Here is a 15,825-nt window from a genome sequence, read left to right on the forward strand (position 1 = left end):
TCTAGAGGACTTATCCCCTTTCTGTCAAGTAATAATGTACAATAGCTCAGCTCTCTGCCTAAGGACACTATATTGGAATGTTTATAAGAGTGTTCCCCTTCCTTCGGAAGGAGATATCCTTCCAAAAGTTTGGCTTTTGTTATATCTCCCTGAATGAATAAGGGAACCCAGAGAGCTGACAGAACAATGTCTTATTCCTGTTCCATAATCTTGTAAGCCTTTGGTGCCCCACAACTTCTCTCTATAGTCGACCTTCATTTTGGGTCCCTGGGAATCTTCTATCTACCTTCTCTTATCATCAGGTTGTTGCTACTTAGTTGCTAAGTCGTATCCGACTCTTGCGACCCCCAGGGACTGTAGCCCGCCAGGCTCCTCTGTCCATGGGACTTCCCAGGCAAGAATACTAGAATGGATTGCCATTTCCTTCTCCAGGCGATCTTCCTGACCCAGAGACTGAACCCACGTCTCCTGCAGTGGCAGGCAAACTCTTTACGACTGAGCAACCAGAGAAGCCTGGATCATCAGATAATACTTAAGAATTCTTATATTTCAGAGCACATGCCTCTGATCCTTGACACATTTGCAGTCTGGATGTGTGTGAGAGCATCCAAACATAAAACAGAACAGTTTTGGTTCATTCACTGAGTCACTCACATAGCACATATTTACTGAAAACCAACTTAGACTATTCATTCAGAAAATACTTATTGGTTATGCAGTAAATGTCGGGCAAATCCTTGCTCAGCTGGAAATGGGATATCAGCTGAGACACATCCTATCCTTAAGGCATTTAGAGAAAACTGTGGGGAAAAAAGACAAGTTCCAGGCAATATAGGAGCAAGCATATGATTTTGAAGCACAAACTATGAAAGAATTAAGGAAACAACAAACAAAATGATAAAGCTGCCTTAGGGCAAGCTTCTAAAAAAGAAAGACTTGATCTTAAAGAATATCTTTGCAAGAGAAAAGAGGAGTCAGGGACAGCTCAGCTGCTCTCATGCTCACAATAATGAATGATTTCTGGAAACGTAAAGTAATTTGCACAAGTCATACAAAGCAAAGAGAACTGGCAGAATGGTGTTGCACTGCAAGTCTATTTACAAAACAAAGCATGCTACTTTTATTAAAATAATAATTTTCCATTGTAAGTAAAATAAATAAATGGCAACTCTTCCCAGAGAGCTAAGAGAAGCTCACTGATAACATATCGTAGTGATTAAGAAAACACAGAGGCCATGAGACACACAGGATTTTTCCATACAGATGCATTCTCACTACAGCCTTAGCTGGTCACAGTTTCTTCCTTATTGATATTGACTGACTTCTGATGAACACTCATGCCTGAAATGCTCTCTGCCTTGGTCCAGAGCATTATCTACTAGGAAGCAGCCTTGTAGCTATTGGCCTGAGAAACTGCATGACTCCTTCTCTTCAGGGAAATGGTAGGTTACCTTGTAATGGATTTCCAGGAGAACCTACAGCCAGAGGCCTTTGGGAGACCTGGAACTTAACACCCAATTTACTTCCTCCCTAAGCTGTTTGATAGCTCTCTCCAAGCCAGACAAGTTTTGTATTTTGTGGCAAAAACTGAAAGTCCAACTGTTTTTCTTATCTTTAGCTTCCTACTGTAAGCACAAGTAAGTGGCTTCTCTTTATCAATTATTTATGTCTCAGATGCCAACTGTGTACAAGCCCCTAAACTAGTTTTTTAGTAGCTACAAAGAAGCCTCGATTAAAAAAGAAAAAGCTGAAAATATCAGGTCATACTTTCTTTTAACTGGAGCAATTCACAGAATTCAGACCCAAGGTTTGCGACTCTGCTCTGTGAAAGGAATTCAAGGTTTAACATGATCTGCTCCAATACTACCAATTAGCATTCTGTAAATAGGATCTCATGCTTATGTTAAAGATGAGCCACTTATTCATACTTCACACAAATTGACTATTTGTTTACAAACCCCCGAAAGGGGAGAAAATCACAAATATCAAGCACGCTTATATATTATTATGTGACAACCATTACAAGTTCTCTCTAGACAGAGTGCCTAATAAACTATGGATAGAGGCTTGTGACATTGTACAAGAGACAGGGATCAAGACCAACCCCAAGAAAAAGAAATGCAAAAAGGCAAAATGCCTGTTTGAGGAGGACTTACAAATAGCTGTGAAAAGCAAAGGAGAAAAGGAAAGATATAAGCATCTGAATGCAGAGTTCCAAAGAATAGCAAGGAGAGATAAGAAAGCCTTCCTCAGCAATCAATACAAAGAAATAGAGGAAAACAATAGGATGGGAAAAACTAGAGAACTCTTCAAGAAAATTAGAGATACTAAAGGAATATTTCACGCAAAGATGGGCTCAATAAACGACAGAAATGGTACGGACCTAACAGAAGTAGAATATATTAAGAAGAGGTGGCAAGAATACACAGAAGAACTATACAAAAAAGATTTTCATGACCCAGATAAACACGATGGTGTGATCACTCACCTAGAGCCAGACATCCTGGAATGTGAAGTTAAGTGGGTCTTAGGAAGCATCACTACTCTAGTAGTGGAGGTGATGGAATTCCAATTGAGCTATTTCAAATCCTAAAAGATGATGCTGTGAAAGTGCTGCACTCAATATGCTGACAAATTTGGAAAACTCATCAGTGGCCACAGGACTGGAAAAGGTCAGTTTTCATTCCAATCCCAGAAAAAGGCAATGCCAAAGAATGCTCAAACTACTGCACAGTTGCACTCATCTCACACGCCATTAAAGTAATGCTCACAATTCTCTAAGATAGGCTTCAGCAATACATGAACCGTGAACTTCCAGATATTCAAGCTGGTTTTAGAAAAGGCAGAGGAACCAGAGATCAAATTGCTAATATCTGTTGGATCATCAAAAAAGCAAGAGAGTTCCAGAAAAACATCTACTCTGCTTTATTGACTATGCCAAAGCCTTTGATTGTGTGGATCACAATAAACTGGAAAATTCTGAAAGAGATGGCAATACCAGACCACCTGACCTGTCTCCTGAGAAACCTGTATGCATGTTAGGAAGCAACAGTTAGAACTGGACATGGAACAGACTGGCTCCAAATAGGAAAAAGAGTATGTCAAGGCTGTATATTGTCACCCCTGCTTATTTAACTTATATGCAGAGTACATCACGAGAAACACTGGGCTGGAAGAAGCACAAGCTGGAATCAAGATTGTTGGGAGAAATATCAATAACCTCAGATATGCAGGTGACACCACCCTTATGGCAGAAAGTGAAGAAGAACTAAAGAGCCTCTTGATGAAAGTGAAAGAGGAGAGTGAAAAGTTGGCTTAATGCTCAACATTCAGAAAACTAAGATCATGGCATCCGGTCCCATCACTTCATGGCAAATAGATGGGGAAACAGTGGAATCAATGGCTGACTTTATTTTCTTGGGCTCCAAAATCACTGCAGATGGTGACTGCAGCCATGAAATTAAAAGATGCTTACTCCTTGGAAGGAAAGTTATGACCAACCTAGACAGCATATTAAAAAGCAGAGACATTACTTTGTCAACAAAGGTCTGTCTACTCAAGGCTATGGTTTTTCCAGAGGTCATGTATGGATGTGAGAGTTGGACTATAAAGTAAGCTGAGTGCCGAAAAATTGATGCTTTTGAACTGTGGTGTTGGAGAAGACTCTTGAGAGTCCCTTGGACTGCAAGGAGATCCAACCAGTCCATCCAAAAAGAGATCAGTACTGGGTGTTCATTGGAAGGACTGATGTTGAACTTGAAACTCCAATACTTTGGCAACCTGATGTGAAGAGCTGACTCATTGGAAAAGACCCTGATGCTGGGAGGGATTGTTACGCAGGAGGAGAAGGGGATGACAGAGGATGAGATGGTTGGATGGCATCACCGACTCAATGGACATGAGTCTGGGTGAACTCCGGGAGTTGGTGATGGACAGGGAGGCCTGGTTTGCTGTGTTTCACAGGTTCGCAAAAAGTTGGACAGGACTGAGAGACTGAACTGAACTGATGAATGTTTTCTAGAAAGCTGACTTGTTACAGACTGGTTTCCTATTTGGAGAGCACATACATTTTGATGAATTACAGACAGCATAATGTAAAACATATACATCCTGGTGATAAAAAGACTAGAAACTGCCTAGTTTTGAAGTTTGTTAAAGGCATAAAATGGATTCCTGTCATAACAAATTAAAAATGCTGACTGGGAAAAAGTTAACTACTCCCCTGGAGAAAAAGGAAGAAAAAGATAAGTAAACATTTTCAGAAGGAGACATCTCCCATTAAAAAAAAAGAAAAAAGAATAGGTAATGGGGGAAAATGATTTTTTTTCCTCTTCATTTATACTACAGATTTTCAAGATGAAATATAGCATAGTAATGAAAGGTGCCAATTCCAGCTTCAGATTGGATAGAATAAACTACTTCCCCATTAGCTATATTACATGAGCCTCAGTTCCCCCAGTTATAAACTAGGAATAGCAAAAGCACAGTTGACCCTTGACCAACATGCCTTTGAACTTTGGGGGTCCACATACATGCAGATTTTTTTCACTAATATGACTGCCCAGTACTATAAGTAATCCAAGGTCAGTTGAACCTGTGGTTCCAAATCTATGGATACCAGGACCTACTGTAAACTTATGCAGTAGGAGTTTTGAGTGTGGGGTTTTGATTGTGTGGAGAGTCAGTGTCCCTAACCCCTGCTGTTGTTCAAGGGTCAACAATAATAGTAGTGACCACAGAGGGTTTTAAACAGGTGCCCTTAGCCTGGCACAGTGAGCCTTAATAAATGGAAGGTATTAGTGTTGCTCCCCTCAACTGCTTACAAGTACCCTGTGAAAAGAAATTATGAATATATCATTAGCCTTTATTAGAGAGAGGATGAGATGGTTGAATGGCATCACCAATGTAATGGACATGAGTTCGAGCAAACTCATGTTTGGAGACAGTGAAGGACAGGGAAGTCTGGGGTGCTGTAGTCCATGGGGTCACAAAGAGTTGGACATGACTTAGTGACTGAACAGCAACAGCCTTTAAAGAACTTACACTCTAAAGTGATAAAACATCACAAAACGAGAGACTAACTTAAAGCAATGGACAAGCACTTATTTCTGTCACTTCCATATAGTGACAGCTAAATAGATCAAGCGGATAAAGGAGAAGACACTTCCCACAGGGGTAGAAATGAAAATGACTGAGGCTCTGAACTAGAGAGATCTCAGTTGAGAATGTGATTGTACAGAATCTTAGAGTTAGGTAGAATCCAAAAAATCAGTATTGTTCAAACACTAAATCAATGCATGAGTATTTACAATATCCTAATTCCTTCTACACTGTAGTTTTTCAAATATATATGATTTCTATTCATACTTAACTTTATATACTATACTTTGCTATCTGTGATGCTTGCCATGGCTGTCAACTCAAAGTCACCTCTTCAGATAAAACTTTCCTAACCACTCTCGCTAAAGTAGTCCACCAGTTCTTGGCAGTCTTGATCATATTATATGCTTTTATTTCCTTCATACTTTCAGCAGAATTTCCCAAGTCCTGTTATATTTACTCTACAGGAGAATTTCCCAGACTCAGCACTGCTGACATCTGGGACTGGATGAATTGTTGCAAAGCTGTCCTATGCATTGTAGAATGTTTAGTAGTGTTAGGGGAAGCACACTGATTGAAACTGCCCACCCTGGCCAGGCACCATAGGAACCATTTGCATGAGTTGTTTTATGACAGGAGGTCCTGGTAAGGAACAGGGAACTAACAAACCTCCACCAACCAAAAGAGTTCCAGAAAGGTCAAAAGGAGACACCACCTGTCCGATCACCTCCCAGAATCCTTCTCTCTGGCATCCATCTCAGCTGAACAAGGTGTGCATCACCAGGAAGGACTCTGAGTCAGAATGATTGGCTAGACAGCCCGGAAACTAATCCCATCACCATAAATCCCAAGACTGCGAGCCACGTGGCAGAACTGTTCTCCTGGGTTCCCTGACCCTACTGCTCATCACCTGGGTGCCCTTTCCCAAAAATCTCTTACTTTGTCAGCACGTGTCTCCTTGGGCAATTCATTTCCAGGTATTAGACAAGAGCCCAGTTTCGGGCCCTGGAAGGGGTCCCCCTTCCTGCAACAGTAGCACTGTGGCTCCTACCCATTAGAAGCCAGTGGCAGCCTTCTGTTAACCTCACTCAGTATTATAACCAGCACAGATGTCTCCAGACATTACAAAATGCCTCCTCAGCCATTCAGATGGACAGCCCAGGGACAGTCAAAATCCCTGACCAGTAACCTTCAGGCATAAGGAGTTTTATTTGTTAACCTCAATATGTGTGTAGGATTAACATTTTCCATTATGTGACAACATGTGAAAGGGGTTGGTAAGCACTGATGATGGACATCTTAAATGATGCTTGCATGCAAATAATTTTACAATAATTATACAATTTAAGACCTATAGTACTACAAGAGGCAGATACTGCTTTATCCCTCTTCATCAGCGATGGGTTAAACCCTTCATCCAGGCTACTTTTAGAGATGGAGTTCCCCATCCTTTGAACACAGAAAGTTGCGTCCACTAAGTTAAAAAGGAATCCAATACCTTCCCCCAAAGTCTTCTCCAGGGAAAATTTATGTTATTTCAATTGTTTTCTTCCCCTGTTTCCAGCAATATTGCCTACATTCTGCCCTGTCTCCACTAGTCTAGCCTTCTGTTCCATCTTTCTGTATTTTTTTTTTTCTTTTTAATCATGTGCAAACTATATTCTCCTCTGTTACCTAAATTTAGTGGAGTCCATCCATTTTTCCAACCTGTTTAGATACTTTGGGTCTTTGTCAGGTATAGGGCTACTGGTTCAACTCAAGTGAGGAGTTGAATAAAAATGAAAACTGAATATTTTGTAGGTATGGTATAGATTATACAAATGAACAAAATATGTAATTTGAAGAGGTAGAAACTTCAGGGTGAGAAGGAATTATATAAACGCTTAACAGATAAAGTTCTAGACCATTTTTCAAAGAAGTTGCACCATTTTACAATCCCACAAGCAACATATGGGAGTTACAATTTCTCTACATCCTCACCAAGATTTGTCATTGTCTTTTTAATTCTAGCCACCCTAGAGGGTATGAAGTGGTGCATAATTATGGTTCTTATTTTTGTTTCCTTGATGATTGCTAATAAGAAACATGTACTTATTGGATTTTTGTATATCTCCTTTTGAAAAATACCTATTCACACATTTTTATCTATAACTTTTAAAATTCACTCATTTTTAAATTGAACTATTTATCATTTTATTATCAAGTTGTAAGTATTCTTTATATATTCTAGATATAAGTCTTATGATAATACTGTGTCAACTTAGCTGGGTCATAGTGCTCAGATATTTGATCAAACATTATTCTGAATTTTTTTTTGTATGTGTTATAAGATTAACATTTCAGCAAGTGGACTTTGAGACTAGATTACTCAAAACTCATTGATTTAAATGTTAAACTGGATTACTGTCCATAATGTGTGTGGGCCTCATTCAATCAAATGAAGACCTTAACAGAACAAAGACTGACATTCCCCAAGCAAGAAGGAATTCTGCCAGCAGATGGCATTGAACTTGAACTGCAACATTAGCTTTTCCATGGCCTTCCAGCTCATTCTGCAGGTTTTGAAATGGCCAGCATCCATAATTCAGGAGCCAATTCTTTAAAATAAATCTCTCTTTCTACACATGCACATCTTACTGGCTCTGTTTTCTCTGGAGAACTCTGACTAATACAACTACCTTATCACATTTATAATTTGCAAATATATTCCCCCATTACATTTACATCTATAATAGAATAAGACTGGCAGATATTCATATGAACTGAAAGTCTGTCTTTACTTTTTAATCTCTCACCCTGCCACAAAAATACAAACATACACCCTTCTACTTCTTCCTCCTTTAGAAGCACTCGTTTGCCCTGTAGATGCGAAGACCCAAAAAGAATCAAAAGGAACCAAGTAGATCTAATTGTCCAAATTCAGAGTCCTTCAGGCCAAAGCAACTAGAAAAGAATGGGTACTTAAAATTCCCTCCAACTTGGCTCTGAATAGCAAGAATCAAAAAGTTTAGTCACAACAATAGATTTCGAAGAGAATTAATAATGTTTCTGTCTACTGCACTAGTTTCTTTCCAAAGAGTCTAGACCTGTTCAGAATGATAAAAAGAGAAAGCTTCAGAGCATTCCAATAACTCATCAAGTGTAGTACTTATCCCTTGTATTACTCACAACTGGAGAGAATGCAAAGGGATCTGAGAAGATGTCAACATGACATGGTGACTCAAGCAACAGTCGCCCAGCTGAAACGATGCAGACTGAGTCAGCCATGGGGTACCTTGTGTGACACTAGCCTCCTTTCCAATAATGATCCCTGGACTGTGATCCAGTATTTGCTCTTCAGTGTATCCTCGAGCAATGGGAAGATGAAAAAAAAGAAAAACATTTGCTCTCCTTGCCTCTTTTCTGTTTCTATTTTTCTCATCATGTCCTCTCTGATATTTCAAAAACTTGGAGGAGTATTATTTGTTCAAGATCTTGTCAGGGCCATAACAGTATAAATATCCCCAAACTGAAAACATAAATAAATGCCCTGTATAAGGACACAAACCAGAACAATCCATTATTTAGACTCAAATGTATCTAAGATATAATCACATAAAGCTGCAGACCCAAAGGTAGAGAGCTCTTAAAAAGCTGGTGAAGCAAAAGTATTTCTCATTCTAAGACAACCGAATCCAGTGTTTCATGAGAGAACTGGATGTGAAACAGATTTCAATGTAACCAAAGAAGTGATTCTCACATGTTTTATTTTCTATTTAAAAATCAGGAGACTTAAATATAGGACCCATGTCCCACTGCTATTTACAAAGAAAGAATGAGCTATACCAGTGGTAAAAAGCGAATTTGTTGGCTTAACTTGATTATTCAATCTAATGTCTTCAATAAAATATGGTTTTACTTGAGTTATTTAAGCATTTTCACCCTTATTGGTGAAAGCCTAACTCCTTCCCAAATTAATTTTCAAGCTTCTTTGTAACATGATATCAGGTTAATCTCTGCTCCTCCTCTCTATAAGAAATTGTTTTTATTTGTTGTTTCCTTTAAAGATCTCAGCACAGTTCTAATATGCGGATATTTATTATACACTGAGTTATTTACAGACTTTCCTCCATTGTGTTTGGGTAAGTAGCAACTGAAGAAAGCTATTTCTCAGGTGGAGATTAGCTACAGGTTGTTCCATCCATCTGAAAAATGTAATTCATCTACAGAGACTAATTATGTGTACATAAAGAAAGAAGGAAAGTGTTAGGTTGCTATAGTAAGAAAAAAAGACTAGATCCTATTTATAATTTCACAGCTCTTTTCATTTACCCATAAGAACTTTCTAGGCTTTCAGACTAGATTCCAGTATTTGACTAATTCATTCAATGTGAATGAATTCAACATAGTTTTCACTGTATTATACAGAATAGTATAGAAGTTAATGAAACTAGTTTACAAAGTCAAATCTTGTTATTCCCTACATGTGCCTAAAAATTCTCCTATAATTTATTTTACAAACTATAAACTAACTTCTTTAGCAAAACAAATCTGAAGCTCTTAAAATGATCTCCACTCATTATTAAGACTTACTTTAAGTCAGATATGAGATGAGAAGAACATACTATGGTGACAATGAAGGTGAATAATTAGAGAATCAATTAATTACTTCAACTTGTCTTGCAAAACACAACCTAAGAAAATGATGGAATTGTTGCTCTTGATCTGGATAGACCTTTGACCAAGAACCTCTTGATATCTATGCATAAACACAACTTTTCAAAGGAACTAGAGAAAATTTTCCTATGTTCCTGAGAAAGTCATGAGAGATTCAATAAAGAAAATACTTGTACTATGTGATATAAAGGAAACAAAGAAAGGGACACTAAATTACAACACTAAGAATAAGGATATTTGTTCCCGGTTTGCAATCTCATAAGGAAGAACAGATAAATGGGTACATCTACACTAGAAATTATGGAAGAGGTAAGTGGGGGGGTGGGTGGGCAACGGCAGAAATTACTCATGTATTGGTTTCTTTTTCAATTTTAGAGTAGGATGCCCCAAACATCACGTATTTGTCCTCTAGTCACAAATACCCTCCTAAATCACTTAACCAATAACACTATGTCTATTCCTCTTTCATTATGTTTGTTTCCTTTTTTGGGTTAACTCTCAGTCCTTGTGTACCCTGCCCCTATTCTTTAAAAATGTTCTCCTCGTGCTGGAAGTTTTGTCTCATAATGAATGGAATGAAACAGTCAATAAGAAAGTACATCCACATACAAACATCTACCCTCATCTGGGGCTATTTTTTCTAAATAATTGATCTGTCCCTCTATAATCCATTCTTCTCACAGAGAGCTATCATTTAAACACAACCCAAATCATGTCATTTTATGGCTTAGAACCCTCAAAATCTTCCCATTGCACTTAAAAACCTTATCATAACTCCTTATCACAATCAGCAAAGTCCCCTGCCACCCGGCCTTGGCTATTTTCTTTAACCTCATCTCATTTCACGGTATTTTTTTTTTTTCCCTATGCCTTAACAACAGCAAACTCATTCCTAGTTTAGGACATTATGCTCTCCTCTCTGCCCTGTACACAGGGCATCCTGCATCTGCTTTTAGATTTCAGCTCGAGACCGGAGAAGTCTTCCCTCCCTAACTCAATACAGAGTAGCCTTCTCACTCGATGCTATTTTGATGCTATTTCCTTACGTCTCATCTGTACCTTCCACTGAACATATGCTTTGGGTGGACAAGGCCCTGAATCCCAGAATTTGGAACATTTACTGGGACGTGACAGATGTTCCATAAATATTCGTTTTAACAAGGCTATAAGCTTCTTTGTTAAACACAATGATTATACTGGCTTTCTTTTTTCTTTCATTTTCTTGTAGATGTTGTAGGAAGAAAAACAGCTCTGCAAGCATATTTTCCTTTAATGTTATGTGACACTGGTATTGTTTTGTTCTTCCAAATTTTCTTCACTCTATCTGATACATAATTTAATCTAATTTCTCATTGTGCTTGTTTATTCAACTTGAACACTTTTGTGTATTGGGTAGTATATTCATACGTCTAACTTCATTTTTGGCTGTTTACTTCATTTGTATGTCTTCAGAGTAAATGTGTGGGCATTTAATCATCTGTTTCTATTTTCACGCAGTTCTGCTGTAGACTGTACTGTGGTTTGTATAACATAAATAAAGGCATCTTCTGATGAGAAAATCAGACATAAAATACTAAAATATTTCTTTGGTCAAAATTATTTATAGAGCTATGGCTATTGTTTTGCAAAACATAGCAAATGCTTCCACAGCTGTGGAAAAGAATGAAAATGATTAAAGAATTTCATGGGGTTTTATTTTATTTTATTTTGGACATGCTTGATTGGGGCCAGTGATTTTGCACTATATTTCATTTTGTTTAGAAAAAAAGAAAAAGAAAAAGGTCAGAGAGTTCTTCAGTGTATTCAACCAGGAAAAGAACTGGGGAAAGCAGCTTTTCATTTACAGAGGTTGCAAGTACAGTGGTTGGCACATTCAGAAAGAAAGGCAGCCAGTAATTTTTTTCTCATGGATCTTTTATATTTTAACATAGGAACCAAACGTTACTTCTGTTTTACTTGGTGTTCCCATATAAGATGAGAGAGAACAGCAAAGCCTACGAGAGCTCACTCTGATAAAAGACTCTTAAGAATTTGTGGACATAAACCTTTGAAATTCTGTGTATCATATAAATACTGGTATTGTGAGTGGTGGTGGTTTAGTCGCTCAGTCGTGTCCGACTCTTGTGACACCATGGACTCTAGCCCGCCAGGCTCCTCTGTCCATGGGATTTTCCAAGCAAGAATACTGGACTGAATTGCCATTTCCTTCTCCAGGGGATCTTCCCGACCTAGGAATCGATCTCATGTCTCCTGCATTTCAGGCAGATTTTTTACTGACTGAGTTATGGAGTAGTGTGAGTACCTAGACACAAAAACTTTTTCAGTATCTTTCTGGTTTATCTCTATGATAGCACAACTCCAACAATTCTTCAGCCTCCTGGGACTAAAATCCATTGGTCCCAGTCACTCACTGACCCTTGTTCCTTTTAGCGTCCCTCTTCTTCTTGTCCAGTCGAAATTCCAGGAGCAGTCTATATTATCCTTCCCTCACATGCATCTTCAACCCCCTTTCCCTCTTTCAACCACTCAGTTTTTCCTGGCAAAATACCAGTCCTGGTTAAATCCCATTCTCTATCTACTTGGGACTTGAATCTAGGAAAACAAATGGGGCTGAAAAAGCACACATGAGCAAATGGGCTGGTAAGCAAGACTGAACAGTCCCCTCACTTTGACTAAACTTTAGATAGGCTTCTCTCTGACACTATTAGGCTCCTGATCTCCCTTTTCTTGGGGCTTTTATTTTAGAAAATTTTCAACTGTAAATTCTCAATTTGCCTGTTTTGAGATACACATCTTCTTCCAGGCTGATGATATGTTTTACAGCTCAGGAATGTCTTTCTCAAGGACTAAATAAGGACAAAAATCCTTCCTACCCTGGAAGGTAGAGCTAGGATGAAAATCAGGAAATAGATAACCCCAAACTCCTCTCTCCTCCATGAATATTCTGTCCATTTATTTTCACACCTCATATAACCAACTTGCCAAAGAAACTCAGGGCAACTGCCCACCTGGGTCCCAGCTCTCCCCTTGAGAGCTTAATAAATCTTCACTTTTCCTTTTTGACTTCCATCTCATTTCTTTATTCTTTCTGCAATGAGACAAGAACCAACTCTGTGGTAACAGTCCTACTGGAATACTTTTCCACTAACTCACTCCAGTGCTTTAAAGATTCTTCCATCCTTTTGTACAACAGAGTGGAGTTTGATCTATCTGTCTTATCATACATCCTGGATGAACTCTTTTTCCTGTTTAATTGAGATTTGGGATTGGTAATATCAAATAGTGCCTGAATGATGGTTGGCAATCATACTATGCCTTCCTAGTCCATTTCCTCTTCTATTTTTCTCATACCTTCTCTTCTGTCTTCAAACCTCTCAAACATCTGCCCCATAGCTGATTGTCTTGCTTTCTAGATCACTGAGAAAATAGATGTCAGAAGAGATAAGCCACAGAGCCAGCCACTCCATCAACCTCTCTACCTGCACAATTGTCTAGGTATTGTGCCTTCCTTGTTTCTGTAGGCACCAGGGACCCTATCCTCTTGTGTTCACTCAGGACACTACTTGTGTAAACCTCCTGTCTTTCTCCTGCTTCAATATTTCCTGTGCTTTATAGGTACAGAGAAAAAGAAGTAACAGTGACACTTTCACATTCACACATGCAATTACATGCATAAAATACTCATATGCTAAAAAATATGTGCCCAACCTTCTAATTCATGTTATAAATTTGCTAATTTATATCTTCAGAGTAGCAGTGACTACTTATTGCTTATCACCAATTGAAGTAAGAGATATATATGCCATCTCCCATTCTTGGAAATCAAAGTAACAAAATGTTTGCCACAGTGAAAAAATTTGCTTTTACTATAGTTAAGTTGACTTGCACACTTCTAATTGTGTATAAATGCCAGACATGCTGAGTTGCTTTTATTTGAAGCCAAATATATATCTCACCCCAGTGCTCAAAAAAGGTCTCTGCAGTTTGTAACTTGTAAAAGGTCTCTGCAGTTTGTGACTTATTGCACAGCTGTGATGGGTTGAGTCCCATCTCAAAAAGTTCAAGGACTAAAAACAATTACCTCTTCAAGGACGTCAGCAAGCTTACTGAGGATCTCTTCAGGAAGGCTCTGGAATGTTGGAACGCTGAAAAACAAAACAGAGATGATGCTGAAGGCATGTACTGCAGCTCACTTTTATAAATAAAATAGCAATATATCTGAATGAACACGCAAAAAGATTTCATAATTAATAATTTGCAGATGAAGATAATAGCAATAACTTAAGTATAATCTGATGACTGACAGGGGAAAGAACTGAGTTCAAACTTCACTTAGATTTCCCTGTGTGACCTTGAATGCCTCGGTTACAATGGGGAGAAAACCGCTCTCTCCCTTATCAGCCTGCTGTCACCAGATTCCTTCCAGTTCCATCACCCTCTCCAGGAGCCCCCCCACTACATATACACACTCTGCCTTCCCTCTCAACAGGCCAACTGCTACCCATCTTCTAAGACACAGCTCGGTTGACAACACATTCAGCACCATAAGCAGGCATTCAATGACACTGGACGTTTCCCACTTTCACCAATCTCTCCCCAGCTAGATAAGGTCTTCCTATTATGATCCCTTTTATCCCTTCCTGCAATTGTAATTAGATAATTAGTCAGATATTTGCTTCTGGCCATCCTCACTGCCAAAATCAAAGGCCACAAAAATAAGAACTGTATCTATTTTGCTCAGTTCCTATATTTTTAGTGATTTGTTAACAACAACTCAAGAACATGTGTTGAATAAAGTTATGAAAATATGGATGTACAAATGCTTCCCAGGACATTTATAGGGATCAGATCAGACAGGATGGAGAAAAAATGTCCAGATTCATAGTAGATGCTGAAAAATGTCTTCTCAGCTTCTTATTAGGGAAACTCACAGACCAGCAAGGAAATATTGAATTATGTTGAATACACAAATAAATGAAACTTATTTTCTATGGATAATGGTAGCAGCTTTAAAAGGAAAAAAAACACATTAACATAAAATTCTTGAAAATCCACTCCACTAGAAAATCTAACTGGGATGCGGAACTAAATTCTCATGTAACCCTATTTCAATCTTGAGTAGAGAAAAAGACTATAAATGAGTGAATATACATTTGTATATAAGGTATTTGATTAAAGACTGATCTTTAGATAAATTCAATCTTTAGGTAAACTGCTACAGAACAAACATATTTAAATGAGTTAGATGAGTTGGATGAGACTTATCTTAGGTTTGTTGCTAATGTACAATGGTTTGGCTTGATTAGAAAAATAAAATGTAAGAAGCCAGAACATGGTGTTTGGATATAAGCATGAAAGTTTTACTGTTAATTTGTCACTCTGATTCCCATTACTTAGTGTAAAGCCTATTGATAAAATCCTAAGGTTTTATGCAGAGGTAAAACAATTCATCCAGGACCATCTGTTCCACCAGATTTACTGCTATGGTCTGAGCCACGTGGGTTTTAATTTCCAGAAGGCAGTCTATTTCAGCAGCTGGATGAAACATATCAGAGAAAGAGAGGATGACAGTGGAAGCTGTTTCCATGAGTTATGCAGGTTGAAAAATCTAGTCCTTCCGTGTTCTTTTAATGAGTTATATATTTCAGTTTCTTCTGAGATGTAAGAATAATTAAAATATTTCTATCCCAGTGGGTATTTATGAAAAACACAAACTACAACTGAGTTTTTCTCATTTTATTATAATTGGCTGCCTTCTTTAGAGAGCTCTAATACTTCTGTGCTAAGTCTATGTCAAGCCACTCTACAATATTTCCATTTTCATGAGCATTCTTAGTCATAAGGAAAAAAAATATTTTCATGACTATGTAACCCACTAAAGAAAACAAAAACATTAAGTTTTAGGAGGGCATTTTAATAAATTATTTTTTACAATTTTACTTAGTTTTAAAAAATTCAGCTTTATTTAGGTATAATTGACAAAAAATGTAAGATATTTAAAGTGAACATAGTGAAACAATTCTTCTCATCCAGTTAACCTAGTTAATTAACACATTTGTCACCTCATAT

The 15,825-nt window shown here is 38.0% G+C and overlaps 1 protein-coding gene across 2 annotated transcripts in view; it reads right to left on the minus strand.

Moving 5' to 3' along the window:
- The window catches only part of PRKG1 (protein kinase cGMP-dependent 1), a 1,324,229-nt gene that overhangs the window by 348,713 nt on the left and 959,691 nt on the right, over window positions 1-15,825 (minus strand). For both annotated transcript variants that reach the window (XM_065922836.1, XM_065922835.1), the window contains exon 5: window positions 13,838-13,901. In XM_065922836.1, the coding sequence (XP_065778908.1) occupies window positions 13,838-13,901 (64 nt within the window). The remainder of the gene's footprint in view (window positions 1-13,837; window positions 13,902-15,825) is intronic.

Source organism: Muntiacus reevesi, chromosome 2 (assembly GCF_963930625.1).
Source record: "Muntiacus reevesi chromosome 2, mMunRee1.1, whole genome shotgun sequence".
NCBI lineage: Eukaryota > Metazoa > Chordata > Mammalia > Artiodactyla > Cervidae > Muntiacus > Muntiacus reevesi.